This window comes from Eptatretus burgeri, chromosome 15, assembly GCF_056783735.1.
Source record: "Eptatretus burgeri isolate ZD-2024b chromosome 15, Ebu_testis_v1, whole genome shotgun sequence".
NCBI classification, from domain to species: Eukaryota; Metazoa; Chordata; class Myxini; order Myxiniformes; family Myxinidae; genus Eptatretus; species Eptatretus burgeri.
In genome coordinates this window covers 67,762,046-67,788,441 of record NC_140975.1, presented here as the reverse complement: position 1 = coordinate 67,788,441, position 26,396 = coordinate 67,762,046, and the positions used below count along the sequence as shown (strand labels likewise).

At 43.9% G+C, this 26,396-nt stretch overlaps 1 protein-coding gene across 3 annotated transcripts in view; it reads right to left on the bottom strand.

The window, feature by feature from the left end:
* LOC147012424 (TOM1-like protein 2) overlaps positions 1–26,396 on the bottom strand; it is a 49,092-nt gene that overhangs the window by 9,619 nt on the left and 13,077 nt on the right. For 2 of the 3 annotated variants that reach the window (XM_085856634.1, XM_085856633.1), the window contains 10 exons: positions 22,479–22,613; positions 22,121–22,273; positions 21,522–21,644; positions 16,873–17,006; positions 16,678–16,765; positions 14,246–14,345; positions 10,430–10,574; positions 3,723–3,798; positions 3,426–3,485; positions 658–697 (listed from right to left, as the gene is read on the bottom strand). In XM_085856634.1, coding sequence (XP_085712760.1) covers positions 658–697; positions 3,426–3,485; positions 3,723–3,798; positions 10,430–10,574; positions 14,246–14,345; positions 16,678–16,765; positions 16,873–17,006; positions 21,522–21,644; positions 22,121–22,273; positions 22,479–22,613 — 1,054 coding nt within the window. The remainder of the gene's footprint in view (positions 1–657; positions 698–3,425; positions 3,486–3,722; positions 3,799–10,429; positions 10,575–14,245; positions 14,346–16,677; positions 16,766–16,872; positions 17,007–21,521; positions 21,645–22,120; positions 22,274–22,478; positions 22,614–26,396) is intronic. The other variant, XM_085856635.1, reaches the window with a different exon arrangement.

Below are 26,396 nucleotides of genomic sequence, written 5' to 3'. Positions count from 1 at the left end.
GTCCAGGAAAGCCCCTCACCCAGCCCAAAGATTCCAATTGTTAAGGTAAAGTGACTTTGGGCACGGGGACCCTGCCGGGAATCTCTGTGGTGGGGGATGGATGTGGTCGCTTCGCGACTCACCGAGTTCAGACTGGAGTTATCCTGACCAACTGATGCACCGTAACAATATAAAAGCACAAAGCACGGTAAGTGCGTCCGCTCACTGGCCGTGCGAAGCTGACATGCACAGCATTCCCAGCGTATTCCCTTGCACTCAAGTTCACTTCTACAAAAACATTTTAGCAGCTCAAGAGGAGCCAGATTAAGGTTCAACAACCTCAGCTGCTGTCGATTGAAGTTTCAACACTGTGCTGTACTTGTCAATTTGATGCGCGCTACGAGTTTGATTTATCCTCCAAGGTGGAAGTTACAAAGGAAACCATTTGAGAGAGAATTCCTCCTGATGCCACATTTAATCAAAAGTTTCTCATTTATTTGTTTTTTTAATATCTGTGTAATACCAGGCAAGGAGTGAACCTTCCCTGAAATCTTAATAAAGGCAATTCGTGATTTCTCCAAAATGGGTTTCACAGACTGCTGGTAAAGTGATGGCATCATAACTTTAACCACTTTTCAGTTAAAAGTAAACTTTTAAACACAAAAATACATCACTCACCATCGATGGTGCCTGTTCCAACTGAACCATCTTCCTCTCTCTGCAATAATAATAAAAAAACACAAACATAAGGCACAAATAAATCACATTTACTCTCAAATTTGACACCCATACAAACGACCGCCAAAGACTGAGAGATGTGCGATGCCGTGTTCAGAGAATTCCCCTCGTGATAAACGCAGGTGCACGGTTTCGTGGTGAGGGATGAAAAGCAGGTGGTTAGTTGATTTACATTTTAGTCATCGAGGCTCCTTGGATAGCTTGAAGACAATGATTGATGAGGAAGTTATCAAACAGCGAAATGCACGACACACAGTTCCATGAAAATACAAACAATAAGCTTTGAACTGTACTTGTAAGAGCAAATAATTTAGGAAGTATAATGTACTCAAACCTGGGACTTCATTTATTACACATATTCGTGATGGGATCGTTGCTTAAATAGCAAATTGCATAAACCCCTCAAATATGTCCTTTTGCCAAAAAAACGCATTTGTGGGTCTTGATTGTGTGGCAGATTCGGCCGTCGGTCGTGCTTGTGTGGCAGCTTCTACTGTGGGTCTTGTTTGTGTGGCAGATTCGGCTGTGGGTCTTGATTGCGTGCAGATTCTGCCGTGGGTCGTGCTTGTGTGGCAGATTCTGCCGTGGGTCGTGCTTGTGTGGCAGATTCGACTGTGGGTCTTGATTGTGCGGCAGCTTCTGCTGTAGGTCTTGATTGTGTGCAGATTCTGCCGTGGGTCTTGATTGTGTGGCAGCTTCTGCTGTTGGTCTTGATTGTGCGGCAGATTCGGCCGTGGGTCGTGCTTGTGCGGCAGATTCTGCCGTGGGTCTTGCTTGTGTGGCAGCTTCTACTGTGGGTCTTGTTTGTGTGACAGATTCGGCCATGGGTCTTGTTTGTGTGGCAGATTCGGCCGTGGGTCGTGCTTGTGCGGCAGATTCGGCCGTGGGTCGTGCTTGTGCGGCAGATTCTGCCGTGGGTCTTGCTTGTGTGGCAGCTTCTACTGTGGGTCTTGTTTGTGTGACAGATTCGGCCATGGGTCTTGTTTGTGTGGCAGATTCGGCCGTGGGTCGTGCTTGTGTGGCAGATTCGGCTGTGGGTCTTGATTGTGTGGCAGATTCTGCCGTGGGTCGTGCTTGTGTGGCAGATTCGGCTGTGGGTCTTGATTGTGCGGCAGCTTCTGCTGTGGGTCTTGATTGTGTGCAGATTCTGCCGTGGGTCTTGATTGTGTGGCAGCTTCTGCTGTTGGTCTTGATTGTGCGGCAGATTCGGCCGTGGGTCGTGCTTGTGCGGCAGATTCTGCCGTGGGTCTTGCTTGTGTGGCAGCTTCTACTGTGGGTCTTGTTTGTGTGACAGATTCGGCCATGGGTCTTGTTTGTGTGGCAGATTCGGCCGTGGGTCGTGCTTGTGTGGCAGATTCGGCCGTGGGTCGTGCTTGTGTGGCAGATTCGGCCGTGGGTCGTGCTTGTGTGGCAGATTCGGCTGTGGGTCTTGATTGTGCGGCAGCTTCTGCTGTGGGTCTTGATTGTGTGCAGATTCTGCCGTGGGTCTTGATTGTGTGGCAGCTTCTGCTGTTGGTCTTGATTGTGCGGCAGATTCGGCCGTGGGTCGTGCTTGTGCGGCAGATTCTGCCGTGGGTCTTGCTTGTGTGGCAGCTTCTACTGTGGGTCTTGTTTGTGTGACAGATTCGGCCATGGGTCTTGTTTGTGTGGCAGATTCGGCCGTGGGTCGTGCTTGTGTGGCAGATTCGGCCGTGGGTCGTGCTTGTGTGGCAGATTCGGCCGTGGGTCGTGCTTGTGTGGCAGATTCGGCCGTGGGTCGTGCTTGTGTGGCAGATTCTGCCATGGGTCTTGTTTGTGTGGCAGATTCGGCCGTGGGTCTTGTTTGTGTGGCAGATTCTGCCGTGGGTCGTGCTTGTGTGGCAGATTTGGCCTCCACAAATCTTTCATCCAGATCAGTTTAAAGTCTATTGGTCCCCACCCAACCCGCGGCCCGCGGGCCGCATGCGGCCCACAGAGCCCTACACTGCGGCCCGCGAAGACTTTCCAATCAAAACACATTTCCATGAGGAAATTTTAAAGGGGTTTACACAATGCCACTGCCGGCCGGCGCCGTGACCTGAAAAGCCTTACACAATGCCGCTGCCGACCACTGCCGCTTACCGCGGGAGGAATCAAATCAATTTGATTTTACCTTCCGGCATCTTGTGGCAGAATTTAAAATTAATTACATTTAATTAAAATTTAAAATGCATCAAGTTTCTCATTGACTCTGAAAATGTTTCTCAGTATCAAGTTTCTCAATAAAATGCATCAATTTTTTTCTGGCTCCCAACATCCTTGGGAGTAGTGAATGCGGCACGTGGGATCAAAAGGTTGGGGACCACTGAGATAGAGCATCCAGACAAAAAGTGGGAACAGCAATGGTTACAAGATAAGAGTTGGTCATTAAATGGTGCAAAAATAAGATTATCAGCGATTGTTGTCGAAAGCCAAAGGAAGTCGCCATGATCCCTCAAAATAGAATCAAAATTGGAGGTGCCGATTGAAACGTCCAACATCACATTGTGATGACTCACGACTCATCAAGTTATACCTATGGACGACAGACGAGTGAAAGGCGACGAGGAAGGAAAGGCATTGGCATCAATGTTATTTTGCTCTCACAAGTACCAATTAAATAAGGTGAGAATGAGGTGAAAATAAAGAAAAGCACACAGGTCTGCTTGCAGGCAGACGGCAGAAGGAAAGGAAGGGACCTCTCGTCTCACCGTGGCTCCTTGGAGCCACGATTCCATCTCCTCTTTGGAGGAAAGGTATTGGACAGGGATCTGAGTGGAATGGGTGAAAAGGAGGATGATGGATGCAAATAAAAATAAAAACAACATAATGCAAACAAAGGAAAACATGAAAAGGAAAAGCATCACTTGCTGAATAAAATAGTCCTTTTGGGGATAATGGGAAGGACGAGGAATGGGTGAAAGTGGAGCCAAGAATAAATGAGATCTATAATTAACCAATTACATTTTCTAATCAGTTAAAATCAAATAAACCACTGAAAAACTTACTGCACCAGTGTTCTGCTGCCGCGTCCCCAAAGCTCCGGCTAGGCCTTCCACGGCCTGGGGATCTTCGTAAACGACCCTGGGCAGACACCATGCATATCCTATTTATAGATAGATCCCAATGCAAAATGACTCGAGTGCTTGATAGAACCAACGGTCCGTCCCGTTCCATTTACATGTCAAAGAGAGGACTCTCTGTGCACTTGGTCCAGGACGTGCGGTCCGGCAAGCAAGCTCCAAGTAAAAACAAATAAACCAAAACCAAGGGGCCTTGAAATTACATGGGATCAAGCACAAGTTCATTATCGTGGCATCGCAAGCTGGAGCATGGTGTTGTCAAGTGATGAATAGTTCCTGCGCAAAGTTGGTGTCGATGATTAGATGGCAAGGTTTGAGAAAAAGGCAAGTGCAACACAACTCGAGCTTTTGCCATTCAAGACAAAACATCAATAACCAATTGTCCATCATAATTGTAACCATAACAACCGTACAAAATTGCATGCGTTGTGGAAATGGCTGACCGGCGTTAACTGTGGTTAAGATTTTCTATCACACAATAACCTCACACCTCCTGCCAATACTGGTATAATACCTCTCTCTATCGAGCCAAGTATCACCCTTCCATCCCTTACCTTCCCACACCCAGAACGGCTGTGACTCACAAAGCAAACAAAAGTGAGACACCCTGGTTGCATGAACCGTCCACAAACCTCGACTCGATGTACCAAACGTGCACTTTGTCCCGTTGGAATACATTTATAACCAGAGAGTTCGTAGAACACCTTACTTACACCACGTAGTGTTGAGAAACAGGACATGGGAAGGTTCTTTTTAAATCTTGCTTTGCGTTTCCGAGCATGATCTATATTTGCTATGAGCTGCAATTTTGTCAGAATCTCGACATTCCCCAACTCTGAGAGCGCAAGTGGCAAATTTGATTGGTCAAGATGACATAAAATGCTGGAATATTTTGTCCAAGTCCTGTTAACCTGGATGTTTTTGGAGGTGGCAAGAAGGTGATTTGTGTTCTAGTGTTCAAGTTCAGTGCCTTCAGAAGGTATTCGCACCCCTCGACTTTTGTCACATTTTGTTGTGTCACAGTTACAGCCTGAATATAAAATGGATTTAACACAAGTTTTTTTTTTTTTGTCACCGATCTACACAAAATACCCCAGAATGACAAAGTGAAAACGTGTTTTTAGAAATTTTTACAAATTAATTAAAAATGAAAAGCTGAAATATCTTGCATCAATAAGTATTTCAACCCCTTTGCTATTAAACTCCAAATTGAGCTCAGGTGCATCCAATTTCCTTTGATCATCCTTAAGATCTCTCAACTACTTGATTGGAGTCCACCTGTGGCCAAGTCAATTGATTTGACATGATTTAGAAAGGAACACACCTTTCTACACGAGGTCCCACAGTTGACTGTGCATGTCAGAGCAGAAACCTTACCATGAAGTCCGAGGAACTGTCCATAGATCTCAGAGATAGAATTGTGAGGAGGTTAAGATCTGGCGAAGGGTTTAAAACAATTTCTAGATTGTTGAAATTTCCCAAGAGCACAGTGAGCTCCATCATAAGGAAATGGAAAGAATATGGAACGATCCAGGCTCTTCCTAGAGCTGGCAATCCGACCAAACTGAGCAACTGTGCAAGGAGGACCTCAGTCAGGGAGGTGACCACGAACCTACTGACCACTCTGATAGAACTACAGAGTTCCTTGGCTGAGATGGGAGAAACTGCCGGAATGCCAACAATCTGCAGCACTTCACAAATCGAGGCTTTACGGGAGAGTGGCCGGACAAAAGCCACTCGTGAGCCAAAGGCACATTGCAGCATGCCTGGAGTTTGTTAAAAAAAGGCACGTGAAAGACTATGATGGCATGAGGCAAAAGATTCTGTGGTTTGATGAGATGAAAATTGAACTCTTTGGCCTGAATGCAAAGCGCTACATCTGGCGGAAACAGAGCACAGGTCATCACCCGTCTAACACCATCCCTACCGTGAAGCATGGTGGTGGCGGCATCATGCTATCGGGATGCTTTTCAGCAACAGTGACTGGGAGACTTGTAAGGACAGGGGGAAGAATGAATGGAGCCAAATAAAGGCAAATCCTTGAGGACAACCTGCTTCAGAGTGCAAAATTCCTTAGACTGTGGTGAAGATGTACATTCCAACAGGACAATGACCCCAAGCATACAGCCAAAGCAACACTGGAATGGCTTCAGAACAAGAACGTGAAAGTCCGAGGGCCCAGCAAAAGCCCAGACTTGATACCCGTTGAGAATTTGTGGAAAGACTTGAAGATTGCTGTTCACCGATGCTCTCCATCCAACTCGACAGAACTTGATCAAATCTGTGAAGAAGAATTGGAGAAAATCCACAAATCCAGATGCGTAAAACTCATACAGACATACCAAGGAAGACTCAAAGCTGTCATCACTGCCAAAGGCGTTTCTACAAAGTAATGACCCAGGGAGTTGAATACTTATTGATGCAAGACATTTCAGCTTCTCATTTTAAGTTAATTTGTAAAAAAAAATTTAAAACATGTTTTCACTTTGTCATTCTGGGGTATTTTGTGTCGATCGGTGACAAAAGATTAAATTTAATCCATTTTAAATACAGGCTGTAACACAACAAAATGTGACAAAAGTCAAGGGTTGTGAATACTTTCTGAAGGCACTGCATATAATTCAATTTTAATAAAAGAGTTTTAAAGATTTTACATTAAAAAAATTAAAAAAAAAAAACATTTCCGGAAGTTCACTGGTGTTGATGCACCGTCTTTACACCACCTTGTTGAACACGTTAAATTAGTTATCAATGCCTGTTGTTTGTATCCTTTATGGCGTCCCGAAAAACAGTAAGCTTTCTGTTTGGAATGATTTTCAATTTTGTTTGACTGCAGATAGGCAGACCGAGTAAAACAAAATACCTTAGTCCTCTCTGCGCATGCATGATCTGGACGAGATTCCGTAAACTTTTCCAAATTCAGAGCCAAAGTCCTGATAAACTTCAGGTTCGTGCTCTGATTCATTTATCTGGTGTTCAAAGTATAATATTTAATTAAAGTCAGGTTGCTCCTCAATAACGTCAGGTCAGGTTCGATCTGTGACCTGCTACAGGTACCATGTAAACCTGTACTAACCTGTTCCATGGTCGGGTTGTCGGCGACTAAACCGTCTCCCCCACCAGGTTTTCTGGTGAGGAGGGTGTTTGGATATGGACACCCAGCAGGATTAAAAACAAAACCTGTCAAAGGGCGGAGGAGCTCCTTGTGAGCCAACGGCCATCCATATCTAGTGCCCAACTGTGTCTGCGGACGTCCTCCTGCAGTTGGGTTACTTCTTATTAGGAGGTTGGTGGCAGGATTTGCACTCCAGCCACCGTAAAACGCTTCATTCCGCAAAACGCAAAAACGCAAAAAAAATCTGAAAACCCACTCCGTGGGAGTACCTCCTGTGCAGCTTCCCTTCGCAGGGCAGCTCACCGGATGATGGGATTGGGGCAAAGCCTTCAGGACCCCAATCTTTGATAGGAGGGAAACCACGGGGTAACATCCCTGGGTCAGATTGCGGAGAGGTGTGTCGGAGTGGTGCTGAGGTGTCGTCCACCAGACGGCGGTCTCCTTGGGTTAACCTGAGGCGGTCCCTTCGGGTGGGTGCCTGGAATGTCCTATCCCTAAGAGAGGATGATCACCTGTCTCTGTTATCATCTGAGCTCAAGCGTTTGGACATCGGGATTGCAGCTCTCTCTGAGGTTCGGAGACCGGATTGCGGCGAGATAATGGTGGGTGGTTACACCTACTATTGGTCTGGTCGCTCTGATGGTGACCATACCCAAGGAGTTGCTGTAGCTGTGTCCAATAAGCTGACCCCAATGATAATTGAGGTAACACCGGTCAACGAGCGTATTATGAGATTAAGGATTCGTCACTCCTTAGGTGTCATTTCCCTGGTCTCTATTTATGCTCCGACTGAGGCGAGTGATCTTACCGTGAAGGACACATTCTACGCCACACTCGAGTCTGTGGTTGATCAGTGCCCCAGACGAGATACACTTCTAGTCTTGGGGATTTCAATGCATCGACTGGAACTGATAGGGATGGTTATGAGGTGTGTGTTGGTCCCCATGGGTCAGGAACTATGAACCAGAATAGCACTAAGTTCCTTGACTTTGCAAGAAGTCATGGACTTAGGGTGGCTGGTTCATGGTTTCAGCGCCCGCAAGCTCATCGCTGGACTTGGTATTCCAACGCTGGCGGTGTGGCAAAGGAGATTGACCATGTCCTCATTGACGGTCGTTGGAGGATGATCCAGAACTGCAGGGTCTACCGGAGTGCTCAGTTCCTCAATACTGACCACAGGCTTGTTGTAGCAACTCTAAAGCTGCACCTTAAATCCTGGAGAATGGTACCATCCCAGCCTAGGCTGGATGTTGCCAAGCTCAGGGATGAGAGAGTAGCTGAGGAGTTTGCGAACAGGCTGAGTGGACACTTGGGGGGTCTGGGTGCTTTGGGGGTCCTGAAGAGTTGTGGAACACCTTCAAGACCACCGTCCTTGATGTTGCCGGTGGATGCCTTGGAGTTCACCGCAGGGCAAAGAAGAATTTTGTCTCTCAAGGGACACTGGATACCATTGACCAGAGTCGCAGGGCCAGGCTGAATGGCAGAGCTGAGCTGTTCAGGGAGCTGAGGCGTAAAACTGTACGTGCACTGAGGGTGGACAAGGCGGCCTATGTGCGAGGAATCTGTGAGGGGTAGAGCATCACCTGTGGACAGGTGATTCTCGTCCCGCTTACAGGGTCGCGCATTACGTTCATCCAAGCCCATCCCTCGGAGCACACTGCAGTTCGAGCAGAGAGTGGTAGGCTCTTGACAGAGGAGTCTGAAGTGAAGGCGGGCTGGGCCGGTTACTTCGGGCGGTTGTACCAGGCTGAGCCCCCAGCTGTCGAGTTGGACGTCAAGGGTGTTACAATCCGTGTTGCTGACCCTCGAATCAACTGTGGTCCACCATCGCTTGCGGAAACACGGGCTGCGGTGAACCAGTTGAAGCGGGGCAAAGCTCCAGGGATCTGTGGCATCCATGCCGAACTTCTCAAGGCTGGTGGAAATGCCTGCACTCGCGTCGTTGCATGCAGTTTTGTGCTCTGCCTGGAACACAGGCATCATCCCAACTGACTGGAAGAGGGGCCTTGTTGTCCCTCTCTGGAAAGGAAGGGTGATCGCCAATACTGCAACAACTACCGAAGGGTGACGCTGCTCTCAGTGCCGGGCAAGGTCTTTGCTCGGATAATTCTCGATAGGGTTCGCCACCATCTGCTTGAGCACCAGCGTCCAGAGCAGTCAGGCTTTACACCAAAGAGGTCAACGATTGACCGTATCCTTGCACTTCGTGTCCTCACCGAACGCAGACGAGAGTTTCGGCAGGGGCTGCTTGCAGCCTATGTTGATCTCTGTAAAGCGTTCGATTCAGTGAATCGGGATGTCCTCTGGAGGATTCTTGGTCTTCGTGGGGTGCCACCGAAACTGATCGATCTGATGTCTGAACTCTACTCTGGTACTGAGAGTGCTGTGAAGTGTGGTGGTACCGCCTCTGACTTATTTCCAGTTGTTACTGGAGTTCGTCAGGGATGTGTACTTGCCCCACACTTTTCAGCACTTGTATGGACTGGATTTTTGGGAGGATGTCGGAGAGATCAAGTTGCGGTGCATCGTTTGGCAATGTCAAGATCTCGGACCTTGATTTTGCAGATGATGCAGTCATCTTTGCGGAGACTTTAGACATCCTCTTGGGGGCCCTCGAGGTGCTGAATGAGGAGTCGGAGCCGTTGGGATTACGGATTTCTTGGGTCAAAACAAAGATCCAGGCTTTCGGTGACATCTTGGATGCTGCTGTCCTGTCTGTGTCTGTTTGTGGTGAGGATGTTGAGGTCGTGGATAGATTCACTTACCTTGGCAGTGATATTCATGTCTCCGCAGGTTGTGAGCCGGAGGTCAATAGACGTCTGGGTCGGGCCTGGGAGTCATGGATTCACTGGATCATGGGGTGTGGCGCTGCCGGTACCTGTGCGGGAGGACGAAAGTCCGAGTCTTCAGGTCCTTGGTACTTCCAGTCTTGCTCTATGGGTGCGAGACTTGGACTTTGACCAAGGATCTGAGACGGAGACTTAATTCCTTTGGTACCAGGTCTCTTCGGAGAATCCTTGGCTATCGCTGGTCGGATTTTGTGTCCAACGAGCGGTTGCTGAGAGAGACTCGGATGAGATTTGTTACCTGCATAGTCCGTGAGCGTCAGCTGCGGCTGTATGGACATGTGGCTCGTTTTCCTGACGCTGATCCTGCTCACCAGATTCTCTCAGCGAGGGAGTCTCATGAGTGGAGGAGGCCAGTGGGCCGACCACGTGCCTCATGGTTGCAGCAGGTTGACCATCATCTCAAGGAGATGGGGATGGGCCTGGCATCTGCCTGGGGGATGGCCAGACGGAGGCCCCTGGAGTACCGGCGGAAAGTGGACGCAGCGACGCGCTGTTCTGGCACATGCTCCCATACCTGACCTGACCTGCTCCTCAATCATTGACGGACGTCTGTAGACACACATACAAAGTAAACCAAGCGCTTCACTCCCACTTTTCGCTTCGCAAGCGGGGTAATAAAGCTATTCTCCCACACACCCCACCCCCACCCCCATCCTCATCCCACGTACCGCTTGCGTTGATCATTCATGGAGTTTCCTCTGGTCTGTGCAAACATGTCAAAATCATCAGCTGCCTGTGCAGGATGCGATGGACCCCCGGAAGCCTCCTCACACGCTGTGGAACCCGCATTGGCAGCTTGTCCTTCTGAGGTAGCTGATGGACAAACGGCACAAATTGCTTGGCTGTGGCAGAGCTAAAAATGTTTTTCGTCAATTGTTGTTCATTTTATTTTTTGCAAGAGGTGGGTTTAGCGAGGTTGAATGCAAATATAATTAAACAAGAAAGAGCAATCAGGGATTGCAGACTCTACCAAGACTTGTTTTGTGTGGTGTTTGTGTATTAAGTAATTAATATAGTTTTGTTTGTGGGGTAGATGGAGGAATTTCATAAGAAAGATAGGATCGTACGGAGTTGCTTAGCCCGTGGACGTGTAGGAGACATCTCGATGTAATTAAGTAGGGAAGCTTTGAGCTTAAGTGTTGCATGTCACCACCATGGGGTTGGTGCGGTGCTAATTATATCGGGATTAAGGACAATGCCCCCCAGTATGTAATCACCCCTCTGACTTTTCCCTATGTTTTTGTATTGCCAACCAGCAATGAGGGAATTACATTTTCGTAACGGCAATGGCCATTGCAGCTGAGCTGCATGACCAGGTCGGGAGGGGCCCTCCTCAAAGGGTGATGGTGGGCAAAGTCATGCCCCTGAGGCTGATGATTGAGGCGTGACGTCAGAGAGTGAGAAGCCAAGAGGTGGTGGCTTTGTTGGTTCCGGGAGTAGTCGAGGGAGGAACATGGCTACACGGAGGATCTCACTTTGCTCTCCTCTTGGCACGACGAAGGCTGCGCGATTATCGTGCTCGTGCTGTGTGAATTTGCGGCGTGCTGGCCAAGATGCCAACCGTTGACTGTTCGGCTGAACCGTGTAACGTGTGCGTTTCTGAGGAGGGAAGAAGAGGTTCCTCATGGCCTGATCATGGAGACTCAGAAATCATCTCGTCGTTTGAGCCATTGTTGTGAACAGACCGGGTGTGGGAGAGGAACGGTTGGCATATTCGCTCTTGAGAATAAGCTACACCGTGGTACGTGAGCCCGGACCTCGAGTGCCGCCTCCGAATTACCTCCTGTACGTCTCCCCGCCCAAAGAGTGACGGTGCCATTTTGAGTGCATCTTTTCCACACAGTGACGAAGTGGTTTTGGTGACCTTCAAGCTTGAGGAGCCTATCCCTGCGCACACAGCTAAGTGCCAGGAGAAAGGAGGGATTTTCTTTTATTATCTTGCCAAAACGAAGTTTTTGCAAGATATGTTAGTCAGCTTGTATGTTTTTTTTATTTTTATTTTTATTTTTTGTTGTTTGTCTGTAATCACGTATAAAAAATTCTGCAGAGCAGTTATCATTGGAAATTTTTGTAACTTCGCATATCAGAGGCCTATAGAGGTCCCTTTCAGTGCACAAAATTTTGAAGGTCAAGGTCAAAGGTCAAGGTCACTTTGGCACAAATCAGGGGAGTCGACGAAACCCTTATTTTTTTAGTAATTTTGATCGGATCGTCTTCAAACTTCATGGGAATATAGTTCATGGTTTGGCGCTCAGCTGATTAATTTTTGGTGGCGATTGGCCTTGACCCTCATGTTTTTTTTTTGTTTTTTTTGGTCTGTAATCACATATAAATCACTCTGCAGAGCACAGTTATCATTGGAAACTTTTGTAACTTCGCATATCAGAGGCCTATAGAGGTCCCTTTCAGCGCATAAAATTTTGAAGGTCAAGGTCACTTTGTCGCAAATCAGGGGAGTCGACGAAACCCTTATTTTTTGAGTAATTTTGATCGGATAGTCTTCAAACTTCTTGGGAATATAGTTCATGGTCTGCTGCTCAGCTGATTAATTTTTGGTGGCGATTGGCCTTGACTTTCATGGTTGGCGCCTGAGGTCAAACATATTTGACCCCAAGGTCAAATTTTCAAGTTTTAGGAACCATATCGTGTAGTACCTCAAATTGAACACCTCGATGAGTGCTTTCTAGATATGTCAAGCTTGAGACATTATGACGTCATTTGGTGACGTTATGAGGCAAAAGCATATTTTTCATGGTTACTCTGTAGAACGATTCTCATCGGAATCTCTCGTCGGCAGATATTCCTCAAGGAGTCGCTCCTGGTGGATAGCAGCTCTGTTCACCTCAGTGTGACCTTAGAGAAGTCACACGTGGTCACCTTTTGGCAAGATACGGGTCACTCTGCGGGTGACATTGGTTTATTATTCTGTTCCCTTGTCTGCATTTAAGTCTGCGTGGGGGTGCCTCAATTAGATTTAGATTTAGTTTACCTCATATTTTTCTTTCATTATTGTAATTCTACATATTTGATTAGTTATTAAATTATTATTTGTTCTATTTCATTTGCTTGTGTCAATGTATCTGTTGTGGGTAGAGTACAACCGGTGTGCCTCCGTCCTTTACCGCCATTTCTTTCCCGTGCGCGCATTGATCTCCGTGAGTCTCGGCTATAAGCCTCCAAAGGAGAACTGTTTAGCCATCCGTCCAGGTTTTGGCCATCAACTAAACGGCTAAACCCCCCCTGGACACGACGATATGTTCCGCTGTTCCATCAGGTAAATCCCCCCTGGACACGACAATATGTTCCAATGTGTAATTAATAGGCGTACTAACATTACAATTGTATGCATTCCATAGACATACTGTACTTACGTTCCAACAGCACATAATTCATACTGACTCACATCTCACGAGTACGCAATGAGAAGACGTACTCATGTTCCAATGGTACATAATTCATAGATGTACGCACATTAATATTGTGTGTGTAACTTTGTGATTGCTACACTTTAATGTGGTATTCACATTATGAGGATCATGTATATAGGAACGAAACCTTGTTAAAATTTCCAAACTAACCCTGTTAAAAATGCCAAAGTAAACCCTGTTAAAAATTCCAAACTAAACCCTATTAAAAATTCCAAACTAACCCTGTAAAAATTCCAAACTAAACCCTGTTAAAAATTCCAAATTAAACCCTCTCAGAAAATTCCAAACTAATCCTGTTAGAAAATTCCAAATTAAACCCTGTTGAAAATTCCAAACTAATCCTATGAGAAAATTCCAAACTAATCCTGTTGGAAAATTCCAAATGAATCCTGTTAAAAATTACAAATGAATCCTGTTAAAAATTCCAAATTAAACCCTGTTAAAAATTCCAAATTAAACCTTGTTAAAAATTCCAAACTAACCCTGCTGGAAATTCCAAACTAACCCTGCTGGAAATTCCAAACTAACCCTGCTGGAAATTCCAAAGTAACCCTGTTAAAAATTCCAAATTAAACCCTGTTAAAAAATGCCAACTTAAACCCTGTTAAAAATACCAAATTAAACCCTGTTAAAAATTCCAAACTAATCCTGCAAGAAATTCCAAACTAACCCGGCTAGAAATTCCAAACTAACCCTGTTAGAAATTCAAAATTAAACCGTTAAAAATTCCAAACAATGTTGTAAAGATACGAAACTTACTCTTCCATTAAATTATTCCATTATCCACGAAGCCGATTTGTAAATAGTTTGGGACTGTAATTAAGATTCATTTTTGATCAAATAAAAGCAAAAATAATTTCGAAAATTCTGGAAAAGTAAAAATCTATTATTTTTCATTTTTTGCCATTGTCTAACAAAAGGTTCATCTCAAAGATTACTTGTTTCAACGAGAGTTCACGGCAGCACTTCTGGAGGGTTTGCAGTAAATTTATTGAAGAAAATCAATTGAACCCACAAACCTTTCTTTAGAACACACGGCCCACTCAGAACACTTACTCATATTGGCAAACTGGCTGGAGAGATTTGGCCAAGTCAAGCCAGACAGGACAGCCGAATCTGTGGGATAATGAAGGGATGGCCCACTTGTCTCTTGGCCCTAGAGCAGGTGTATGCAAGGATTAAGGGGAAGGAAGGGAAATAAATAAATGAGGAAGCATCAATATAACCCGATCAGTAGACTCAATGTCTAATAGGTTACACAAGGCCAGTCAACTATACAAATCATTCTGAATTTAATGACAAATTAGAAAATACATGGTTTTTCCATCGATAAGTGAATTCATTTTTAACAGGGTTTGTAAAGATAACTCCCTCAAACACTCCAACATGACCATCATTATCTCCAACAATTTGTTTTTATTTTTGCCATCATCAACATCACCATCGCATTATTGGATCACAGGATTATCATAATCATTATTGAAGATAAGTTTTATGATCTTAATAACTCAAGAAAATAAACTTTATTTTATGTCATTAACTCGTGTGGATCAGCTCACTACGCTCACCTCTCCACACATTGTTGCAGAGATTGACGTCACAGATTTGTTGCGTTGTTAGCTTGCTTGGCTCACCTAACAGCTTGGTGTTGTACAAATTTATTTGTAATATTGGTGATATATTTATTTGTAATATAAAAAGGTAAAGTGATCTAAATGGTCAAGGGTCTACATTGTCTAATCTGCCTGAAGGGAGTAAGGCCCTGTTCTTCATTGCACAGCCGGCAAGCCACTGGCGGCCCATGGTGGCCTAAGGTGCAGTCCCTGACGTGTGACCGAATCACACAAATGTGAAAACACCCCATCATAACCCGCCATAAATGTTATCAAAATGACCCAATGGTTCCAAATGAGTGTTCCAACGTCAAGCATAAAAGTAACATCACTACATCAGGATACAGTTGCAGTATGCAAACAATTATGCTTGCAGCCCAGTTAACAACGAAGAAGAGTATGTGGAGGTGGGGCCAAACAGCAGCCATTATGGTGTTCTGCAGGCAGTGTGGTGGCTGTCACACTGATGTCTTATCGGCAAAAGTGACTCCCCTCTAAAACAATTGTGAAGATCACTGGTTTAAGGGGTCTAAATGGTGTAAAGGTCTGAGGGGTCTTAGGGGTCACTTGAGTTCCATTGACCTTCCAGATCTGGCTGAGCAACCGTAGATCACGAGCGCTCTGAGCCGGATTGAGTCGGCTTATGTAACAACACTGAAATGACCAAATGAGACCAAATGAATTCACTACAACGAGCAGAATGCAACCCCCAGACCAGATACATTAATTTAACATTTAAATGGCACGGAAGGAGGATTACACGAAGCAATAACAACCAGGACGCAATAAACAAATATAAATGAATCAGTAAATAAACCCGGTTGTAACCCTTTCTGCTCTCAAAAAAAAACGAAACGTCGCAGATTTCCTAACGGTTCTTATTTTAGGGCCCGTTCATACACTTGACAAGATCACAATACAAGGAAATACAGTACAAACAATGATGCAGAGAGGTCGCTTCCAAACCAGGAGGAAAGCTGTGCAGGAGTCCCCAGAGTAGAGTTTTATGTATCGGCAGTTCTCTGGCACAACCCGGTGTAAAAACTCCTCAAGCTCCAGAATTGTTGCTCCCTCAAAGCCCTATTTGCTCTGGGGATTACAGCTCTGGCACACTAAAAGATATTCTTGCTGCTGATCTTAGGTGCTCTCCTCCATCATGCAGTACATCCATGCTAAGACATGACTATCGGCTATCGTTCTACTAAACAGTTTTATTAACCCCTAAAGATCATTCTCACAACAGTATTATTTAATATCAAATGGATCTTCCTGTGACTCTGAACCATACACCACAACAGCCATTTATGCATTTCCTCTTGTTGATAGCTTATTTAAGTCCCATGGATGTTGTTTTTTTTCATTTTGTAAACAACGTTGAGGCTCATGGAAGAGCTATAACACAGAATGGATCAGGATGTAACAGAATAAAAGGAACCACAGAAATAGGGAGGTGGTGGGGGGGGGGGGGAGACAAACCAACAATAGAGGTGAGGGACAAAATAAAGGGAGACTTAGAGAAACAAGGAATGTGGGGAAGAATGAGGGGTTAGGGAAGACACAAAGGGTAAAGGTTGGGGCAGGAATTATGAGTTTGGCAAGTGTATGAGTAAATAATGGTCTACTCTTTTTGAAAGGTGCAGTGGGATCTTTCTCATCCACCAGTAAACGCTAGCAGATGGAACATCCGGCTTAACGCCCCTTTAAAGGGTGGGACACTCATGGACGAAACTCCTGTCAACGAAGCACCAGGTTGAAAGTGTATAGTCGGACATCATAAAGGCGAGTGAATCACCTTTACGCCATTCTGTCAACCTCAATGATATTAAAGGTAGCAATAATGACACCAAATGAGTAAAATGACAAAATGGATCATACCACAACATGGTTGCCAGCAGCACCTGCAGAAGAGGCTGTTGGTCCAGCTAATAGCTGCGCAGCCTGCCCCGTCTGACAACGTTCAAACCTGGAACGACAATCACCATGCTGTCGAAGCAGAGCATTTGGTGCAGTGAGTGGTTATGAGTATTTATAATTCAGGTCAACTTGGTGTACAAGTCAGTGGGAACACACCGGTCAAATCTAAGAAACACGTTGTTCAGATCATCGTTGACACGAAGGAGATCACTCGTTATCTCATCGGACGCAACCTGGTCGAGGAGTTCTACAACACGCTGCTGCATCGCACGACACGTCTTATTGAGATCCTGACAAAGGTAAGCAGAGCAAGTGGATACAGGTGAGAAAAGAAAGATTTCACAACAACTAAACAAATCTCAAATAACGAGAACGGCACTCGGTCGAGAGCATATCCCCGCCAGGCTGAACAGGTTACGTTTTGTATCCCAATGACAGGCCGCGTCTGCATCCAGACCTTAACCAAAATCTAAACGGTTTGTTCTTGTCATCTTCCCAGATCATCCACCAAGTTTTGTCAAAATCCATCCACAACTATTTGAAATGTCATGCTATACATGGTTTTTGGCCCCATTCCATAGTCAGGTCGGTCTTTTGCTACTGGTAATATGTAACCCTCTGCTACCTGACTCATGGTCAGGTTGTCAGCGACTAAATCGACACCGCTCACTGGCTTTGCTAGTGGGGAGGGTGACTGTGACACCCTGCCAGCAGTGCCAGGACGAAAAACAACACCTGACAAAGGGCGAATGAGCTCCCCAACAGCGAAGCACACGGACTGTATTCGCTAGTAATAAATAAAATACAACAAGAGTGAGAATTACTTTGCAATACATGTCCCCTGCCGATGTGATCCAAGACCAAAAGGGGCATTACTCTGTGAAAAATTGATGAAACGCCCTGAAACTCGAACTTGTTCAAAGGGTCTTCGGGGTCTAAAGGTATACTACCGGTCAAAAGTTTTAGAACACCCACAATTTTTACTGAAATTTAAGCAGTTTAATGTTTCAATGTACTCTGGAATTAAAACATAGAACAAATAAACAATTGCAGATAAAAAATAAATCATGGAATCGTTTTGTTGAACAAAATTTAATCTAAATTTTTGACTCATCAAAGTAGCCACCTTTTGTAGATATAACAGCCAAACATACTCGTGGCATTCTTTCTCCAATGGAAATCAAATCTGGTTTGGAAAGTTCTTCCCAACACTGTTGCAGAAGTTCCCACAAATGTGTTGCACTTGTCAGTTGCTTTGCTTTCACCCTTCTGTCCAGTTCATCCCAAACCAGCTCGATGGGGTTTACGTCTGGAGACTGTGCTGGCCATTTCATGATTTGAAGCCGACCACCTTGTTCTTTTCTTCTTAGGTAGTTCTGACATAGCTGGAGGTATGTTTTGGGTCGTTATCTTCCTGTAGGATGAACCCCTGACCAACTAGGTGTAGACCAGAGGGTATTGCATGGCGCTGCAAAATGCTGTCGTCGCCGTTTTGGTTCAGGGTGCCAGTCACTCTGTGCAAGTCGTCGACTCTGGATCCAGCAAAAGAGCCCCAGATCATCACACTTCCTCCTCCATGTTTGACATTTGGTGTCACACATCGAGGAAACATCCCTTCACCCACTCGACGGCGTACAAAAACCCTGCGTGATGAACCGAAGATTTCAAATTTTGATTCATCGGTCCACAAGACCTTCTTCCAGTTTTCAGTGGTCCACTGGTGGTGCTTCATGGCCCAGGCAAGCCTCTTTTTCTTATTTTGTCATCTTAGCAATGGTTTTCTTACTGCCACTCGACCTGTCAAGCCTGCAGCTCGAAGTCTTCTCTTCACAGTTGAAACTGACACTTCCTTACTTCGACCAGTGTTAAGCTATGCTTGAAGCTGCTGTCCTGTGAGCCGCCGATCACACAAGCTGTTGACTCTCAGAAATTTGTCTTCTGATTGTGTTGTGGCTTTGGGTCTGCCAGACCTCTTCCTGTCAGAGTTTCCTCCAGTCTCCAAGTGCCTTTTGATGGTGTAGGAAACTGTACTCACTGACACCTTGGCTTGTTTTGCAATTTCTCCAAAGGAAAGACCTACACTTTTAAGGGTTATCTGTCTGTCTAACTTTGTTAATTATTTTTTTCTCACCATTATGATAGCGATATCCTACTTCCTGCAGTGCAATATTGTCCAAATAATGATTCAGAGGGTGTAGCAACACAGTCTGTTCCAACACTGCTTTTATACAGCCAGAGGGTTTGTAACTAATCAACAAAAGTTGGGACACCTGTAGGAATTGTTTGCATCAACTTTCAAGGCTTAATTTACTTCCATTGCTGCAGAACAGCTGCAGTTGCTAACCCATTACTTGTTCCCTGAAAAGGGCCTTTTTTTAACAACTGTGACGTTTACATTATTTTTCAGTTTTTGGTGACCAAAAACTTTTTTTGTTAACCTCGGGCAGTTTACTGCTTAGCTTTGTACCATTTCAGGTTATTCACTGGACTTGAACTGCTTAAATTTCAATAAAAACTGGAAAAATGGGGGTGTTCTAAAACTTTTGACCGGTGGTGTATAAATAGTCTAAAGATGTCTCAAAGCGGTACATATGATCAATGGATCTAAGCAGTCTAAATGGTATATTTGTCTAAAGGGGTCAAAAAGGTGTAAGGGCTCTAAAGTTCTAAATGTCGAAAATGTATGTTACAAGAGTTTGTAATTAATAGACATAATTAATGGACGTAGTCGAGGTCCAATAATAAGTAACTAATGGGCATCTCAAATGATCGAAGGGTATGTTCCAACAGTAGTTACAGGTCTAAAGGCTCTATTATAACCTATGGGGTGTTAGTGTTCTGAAGGAGTGTTAGGGGTCTTGGGGTTCTAAACGGTCTGTAGGGGTTCTAATGGTTCTGGAGGGTCTGTATGGTTTTCAGGGTTTTAGGATTCTAAGAGGTCTTAGGGGTCTTATTATCCTGAGGGGTTAGATGACACTGAGATTGATGGGGGTGTTGGAAGCAGAAGTTGGTTGGTAGAAAGTATGTATGAGGGAACAAAGGGAAGAGTTTTGGTTGGTCCTGGGATGTCGGAGGAGTTCAGCGTGAACATCGGTTTAAGGCAGGGAAGCTCTCTCAGCCACTCATGTTTATCATGGTGATGGAGCTGGTGAGTTGGAGGGTAAACATGAAAGGTATTCTGGGGAGGATGTTGTGTGCTGATGATCTGGCTTGTTGTGGTGGAGAGTGGGTGGGAGATGCAGGAAGTACTGGGGGAATGGAAGAAGGCATTTGAGAAACATGGGCTGAAGATGAGTATGGAGAAGACTGCGGTGATGTGGGTCAGGCAAGAGAAAATAAATGAATATCAGGTTAGAGGGAAGGAAATCAGACAGGGAGAGAAGTTTGAGTATCTGGAGGGAACAGTCACCGGGAATGGTAAGCCGGAGGCAGAGGTGCGGAGGAGGAGTCAGGTGAGTGCGAACGAGTGGATGAGAGTGGAGGGAGTAATAGCAGACAGAGAGATATTAAGGAAGTCGAGAGGGAACGTTTTGGTGTCTTGTTTGATGCTGGCCTATTATTATTATATCATTATATACACACACACCGATATTGGTACATGCAACGACGACATGTGCAGTATTGATATCGGCACACGCCGATATCAGCATCACATCGGTAATCGGCACAGGCTTTCTGAAGCATACCAGATTCATATAAAATAACCAACTGCTTTAAAAACAGCTGCGAGGACAAAGAAAAACACGATCCCTCATACGCTGCTGAGGCTAAAGTTAAAACCTACTGTTCACCTACCTCCTGGCCAAGTACATCTTGACGTCATACGTTCCAGGCGTACCGAGTGCATGAAAGCGTTGCTTACATTTGTTTTTTTTTTCCACATTTCACGTGCAGTCTTTAAGGGCTCCATTATATAACACGTTAACTAAAAGGAAACATTATTATTCAGTACTGCTTGTGCAGCACATGATAACAAAATAAACAGTCTTTCATGCGACAACGCAGAGAAACTCATCTTTCTCAAAACGAATCCAAGCTTTGTGGACTTCAAATATACAAATTCTTAAACGTGCCATTTTCCCTTTTTTTTATAATTTTTTTTTTTGAACTGTGCGAGCTCGGGTAACAAGGTAACGGTTGGTCTCCCACCGAGCTTGTTAAATCACCAGGCGAGTAGCCCCCACTCATGCGCCGATACCACCATTTATAACACCGAGTCAACGGCCGATCGATTTACTTACTGTACGAACGACTGTTCGAATCCATTTGGACTCCCTGCACTGGATTGTGTATAAAACTTGCTTTTCACATGACCAGACAAGTACGAAACCGAATATATTTTTTGTGAATATACCAAAGTTTTCGGTATACAGTACATGTGCTATATTAAAATGTCCAATATCGGTACATCGATCTGAAAAATTATCCTGATACAACCGGTGTATCGATACATCCCTGGACCCTGCCTGATGACCTCAAACCCAGTAGACTTCCAGCTTGTCACCACCCCTACCGGTTGCTTAAATTTTGATGAAGATTGGAGTAAAAAAATGTGACCTGTAAGCAATTCACATACAAACAGACAAACAGGGGTGAATACGCAACCGCCGTCCACCTTCGGTGGCAGAGGTAAAAGTGGTGTCAAAGATTCTGGAGATCAAAGGCGAGAAGATGATGAACAACTACAAAAAGACTTATAAGTATCAGACAATGAGCTGTATTTTATGGTTATTAAAATTAATGCGTATGGAGATCTGTCTGTGTGAAGTCTCTCAGAATAATGGGATAACCAGGTGGGCAGATACCTGCAATAGCTGGAAATCTGAGGCCTGTTGCTGTTTCTGTGCTGGAACTACTTCGGTCAGCAAAGTTGACATCACTTGAACGTTTCCTTCCACAAGGTCCAACTCACTGCGCAGCTTGCCCATCTGCAAAGGACAATCAAATGTATTCGGCACGCACAATAACTGTTCAAACGACAACGGCACTCGGTAGAGCGCATACCCTCTGCCAGGCTGAACAGTTTTCATTTTGTATCCCAATGGTAGGGCAGATGTGCATCCAGACCTGAAGCAAAAATCGAATCAGCCTGTTCTTGTTCACCTACCCAACTCATCCATCAAATTTTGTTACAATCCATCCACAACTTTTAGATATCCTGCTATGTATCGTTTTTGGCTCAATCACTCAATGGTGAAGAATCACTTTGGAAATTAAAAAATTCTCGCATCCGGATTTCCACCAAAATCGAATCAATTTGTCCTCGTCACATACCCAGCGAATCCTTCCATAATTTAAGATAACCTGCTCAGAGACAAACAGACAGACAGACAGACAGACAGACAGGGGTGAAAACAAAACCTCCGTCCACCTTCGGTGGCCAAGGTCATCAGGTGTTAGTAACCTGGTCAGGTGTAAGTTTGATTGGATTAGAGCCACCCGGGGAAATAATAGGTGGTGAAACGGGAGGTGCAGTGGCCACGACGTTTTCCATGTCGCTGACAGCACAAGCACCACCAATGGGTCTTTGAATGGCGGGATCCACCTCAGGAATGCTCTAAACACAGCACAGACAAAAAGTTTCCAATAAGCCGATGGAAAATTAACATTTTTGACAAATAAATAACTTCAAATTAAATGCACAATCTCGAGGAGTACCCCGATTTCCCTGCGTGGATTAAACAAATCGATTTAACGATTAAATACGAGGCCTGCAACAAAAGCCAAACCTCAAAGCATCCGTGCGGGGTGATCATACTTGCCCTCTGTGGAGTGTGAATGGGGGATAAAGCATCAAGATCCGTCATGGGAAACTCAACACCTTTTCGCTTGAGGTCTTCACAGACCTGGACGACGCCCGACAGTTCAGGAGAGGAACAGAATGCATCCGCCCACGTCTGCAAAGCAGGACAGGCGATGAACGGGATACTGGAGGGACAAGCAGTTATAGTTCCACGATTTGGAACAGAATGACCGCATTGATAAATAAGATCTTGTTTGTGTGAAATTTTAACAATTTTTTACTCCTCTTCTTCAATATCGATGACTATCCAACGGACTCATACGTTTCCCTGTGTAATAACCAGATACAGACCGCGGCCGTGCAACGCGTGACCCTTTGGTCTGAAACGTCCAATGGTTCTTCAAATCAATGTGCCCTTGCGGGGGGAAAGAGTTTCACATTAAATAATTCCATCTGGACCCAAACTGACCATACACGGTGGTGTGATGGTTTGAGTGTCTGCTCTGGTAGGTCAGCAGTTTAAACCCCGACCTTGTCAAAGCAAAGGCTTTAGAAATGGTACGTGCCGCTTAACGTGCAGCATTTGAAAAGGATAGAGCATGGACAAACAACCATGGGTTAGCAATCGTAGCATCGCCTTTGATGGGTCTCATGGCGTCCTCCTGCATTTAAGGTCTTTGTAAAGGGAATTCGTATTATCATTACCACCCAGCGCACATGAAGCGAAAAGCAGGGGTAAGCAAGTGGTTCACGTCTGTCCGTCTCTCCGTTTGTCCGTTAGGTCTGTGCTTATTTTATTTTTTTTCAGAAATTTCAAGGGGCTATCCCGAATTTAGGTTGATATTTATGAGAAAAAAAAAATATAAAAAAAAAATATGAACCCGAAAAAAATTTGGTCTTGGGGTTGCTACCAGCTGTCAAAAATTGTAAAAAATGTGCATTTTTATGTTTTTTTTGTATTTTTATGTCAGATATTTTTCATGAAATTTTTGCGTGCTTTCTGGTTGGTTCGACCGTGAATAACACGATAAAAAATGTTTTTGATCCCAAAAAAGTGTTACCCCGAAATGTGGCTCAAAAATGGGAAAATTTCCCATTTTCAACATGAAATTATGTCTTTTGTTCTTGTACCGACACAGCTTGTTTTACGTCTGAGATATTTATTGTTTAGATCTGGTGTATTGTCTGCTCATTACTCCATTGAATCACTGAGTCCGGCAGTCAGTGGACTGACTGACTGCCGTCAATTTCAGGTCTGGTATCCGGTCATTCAGGCATTTAGCGAAATTGCCTTTCGTGAACTAATGATAACTATTCTGTCGTTTCAGAATATATACTGAATTCAGACCCGACATTGTTAAAGCGAATGGATAAATAGTCCGAAGTGAACGTTGATGTACCGAAGGCAACGGTGAAAAAGTTGGTGGGACAGCTGTGGTATTTATCGGTAGAACTGATACCATTATGTCGATTTGACCGAAACGCATCAATTGAGACAAAAATAAAAATATCTCAAACTCCAAAAGAACAAGACGATGATGATGATGAAGCACCGAAAAGAGCAGTTGTTCACCAGAAAGATATCATGCGCCGAAAACTGGAAGATTTCGCATCTCTGAGAAGCAGAAGTTTTTTTTGATGTCCTGCATTTGAACTCTGACTTTCTGCACAAAGACCCGGATCAATGGGAAACTGAAGATGGTTCCGTACAGAGCCGGACTATCGTCAGCAAGCTGAAAGTTGTGAATGACTGCAGAGCGTGGTGTAGCCCTGGCGACTGAGTACAACAGTCTTATTACGTACGATGAGGAGCAAAAGCAGTACCTATTACAAGCGGTAACTGATCACCGAAAACGATTTCTGGACTGTAAGAAATCAACTTTGAACAAGTGAACTATAGCTCTTGTCCCGTCTGTTCAAAGACTCTGTCTGCAAACTGCGGAGTTTGAAAAACGCGAAAAATACATAAAATCTTGACTTTTTTAGACTTTTCAAGCTTCACTGAGACGGACTGGAAAAATCTTGCCAAGTTCAACAACATTTTTGTGCAGTATTTCAGATTCTAATGCACCAGAAAACATCATACATTACATGTTAATGTCATTTTGGCATAAGATTTAAAAAAAGAAAAATATAAAATTAATTTCTTTTTTTCAAATTTCAATGGACGGTAGCAACCCCTAAAATATTTTTTTTCGGGTTCATATTTTTTTAGATATTTTTTCTCATAAATATCAACCTAAATTCGGGTTAGCCCCTTGAAATTTCCCAAAAAAAAAAAAAAAAAAAAAAAAAAAAAAAGGACAGCCCTATTGTCCGTCCACAAACGTCAGTTTATGATCGAGGAACAACATATTTAAATTGAACGTTATAATTCGAACACAAAATTAATTCCTATCGCACATGCGCAGAGAGGAGTGAGACAATGTCTTTCTTCTGTCTGCCCGTCGAGCAATCAATCTAAATTCAAAATCATTCCAAACAGGAAGCAGACTGTTTTTAAGGAAGTCATAAAGGACACAAACAACATGCACTAAGAACTAATGTTCATGCGTTAGATAGGGTGGTGTAATAGACGCGGAATAGAATGGCGGTAAAACGGCGGTCAATTTCAGAATTAATTAATTTTTTTATACGACCTTTACAATCTTTATTTCAATTAAATTGAATTAAATACCTGAATACAGTAAAACACAAATCGCCTTCTTTGCAGTTCCAAGAACCTGCTGTTTTGCAGTAGTTGGGATGTGTTAAATAGGGTGATCAACAAACAAGGCTGGTGTACAAGACCGCTTCAACAGCACTAAACTTCCAGAATTGTTTTTAATCCTGCTATGGACCGAGGGGGTCCTTGGAAGGATTCCAGGTGGTTCCACTAGAAGCCGAAGAAATTTGCAAAAAAAAAGTGTCAACAAATGAAAAAGTTGCATTAAAAAAAAAATACTTTATTTTGAAACTTTATCTCGACATATATATATATATATATATATATATATATATATATATATATATATATATATATATATATATATATATATATATATGTATGTATGTATGTATGTATGTATGTATGTATGTATGTATGTATGTATGTATGTATGTATGTATGTATGTATGTATGTATGTATGTATGTATGTATGTATGTATGTATATATATATATATATATATATATATATATAGATATATATATATATATATATATATATATATATATATATATATATATATATATATATATATATATATAGCAATTTGTCTTTGGACTATATATACATACGTATGTATGCATGTACAAAGCATCGAAGGACTGCCTTCCACTCATTGCCTGGACAGCTCGCCTGACCCGACCCACAATTGTAACCATGAAAATCATACGTCTGCCATTTTGGTGCGAAGGTAAGCACCTTAACCGTCATGGAAGTAATTAATGCATGTTGATACAATAAAGTATAAAATATATATATATATATATAAATTAATATTTGAAGTCTTCAACAAAACAACTCCAACCTTACCTGTCGTTTTGACGGCTTTTATGCTGTCCCCCGGCGAAAGAAATGGAAGGTTTTTGTGCTCAAGTTCGGTTTGAGGCCAAATTTTCAAGGCTGAATAGTGTGAAAATACAGAAGGGTCACCCATCATTTTGACAGGCTTTCTGCTAGTTACCGATAAAAAGGGCAAAAGTTATTCAAACTTTTCATTTTTCTCATCTTCTCAGAGAATTCGGAATGTCGGATCATACGAGTTGGAATGGCGCAACAGCGGGGGAAAAAGCAAGAGTTCTTCAAAAGGAAAGCTTAAGGACTGAAGAGGCAAAAGCTCGACACGACCGGCACGCATCGCAAGAAGGAAGCGAGCATCGGCGAAGCTTCATAATTGAGTTGCTTATATGGTGGCGCAGAAGAAGAAACAACTGCACATAAGAGAAGCCGAAG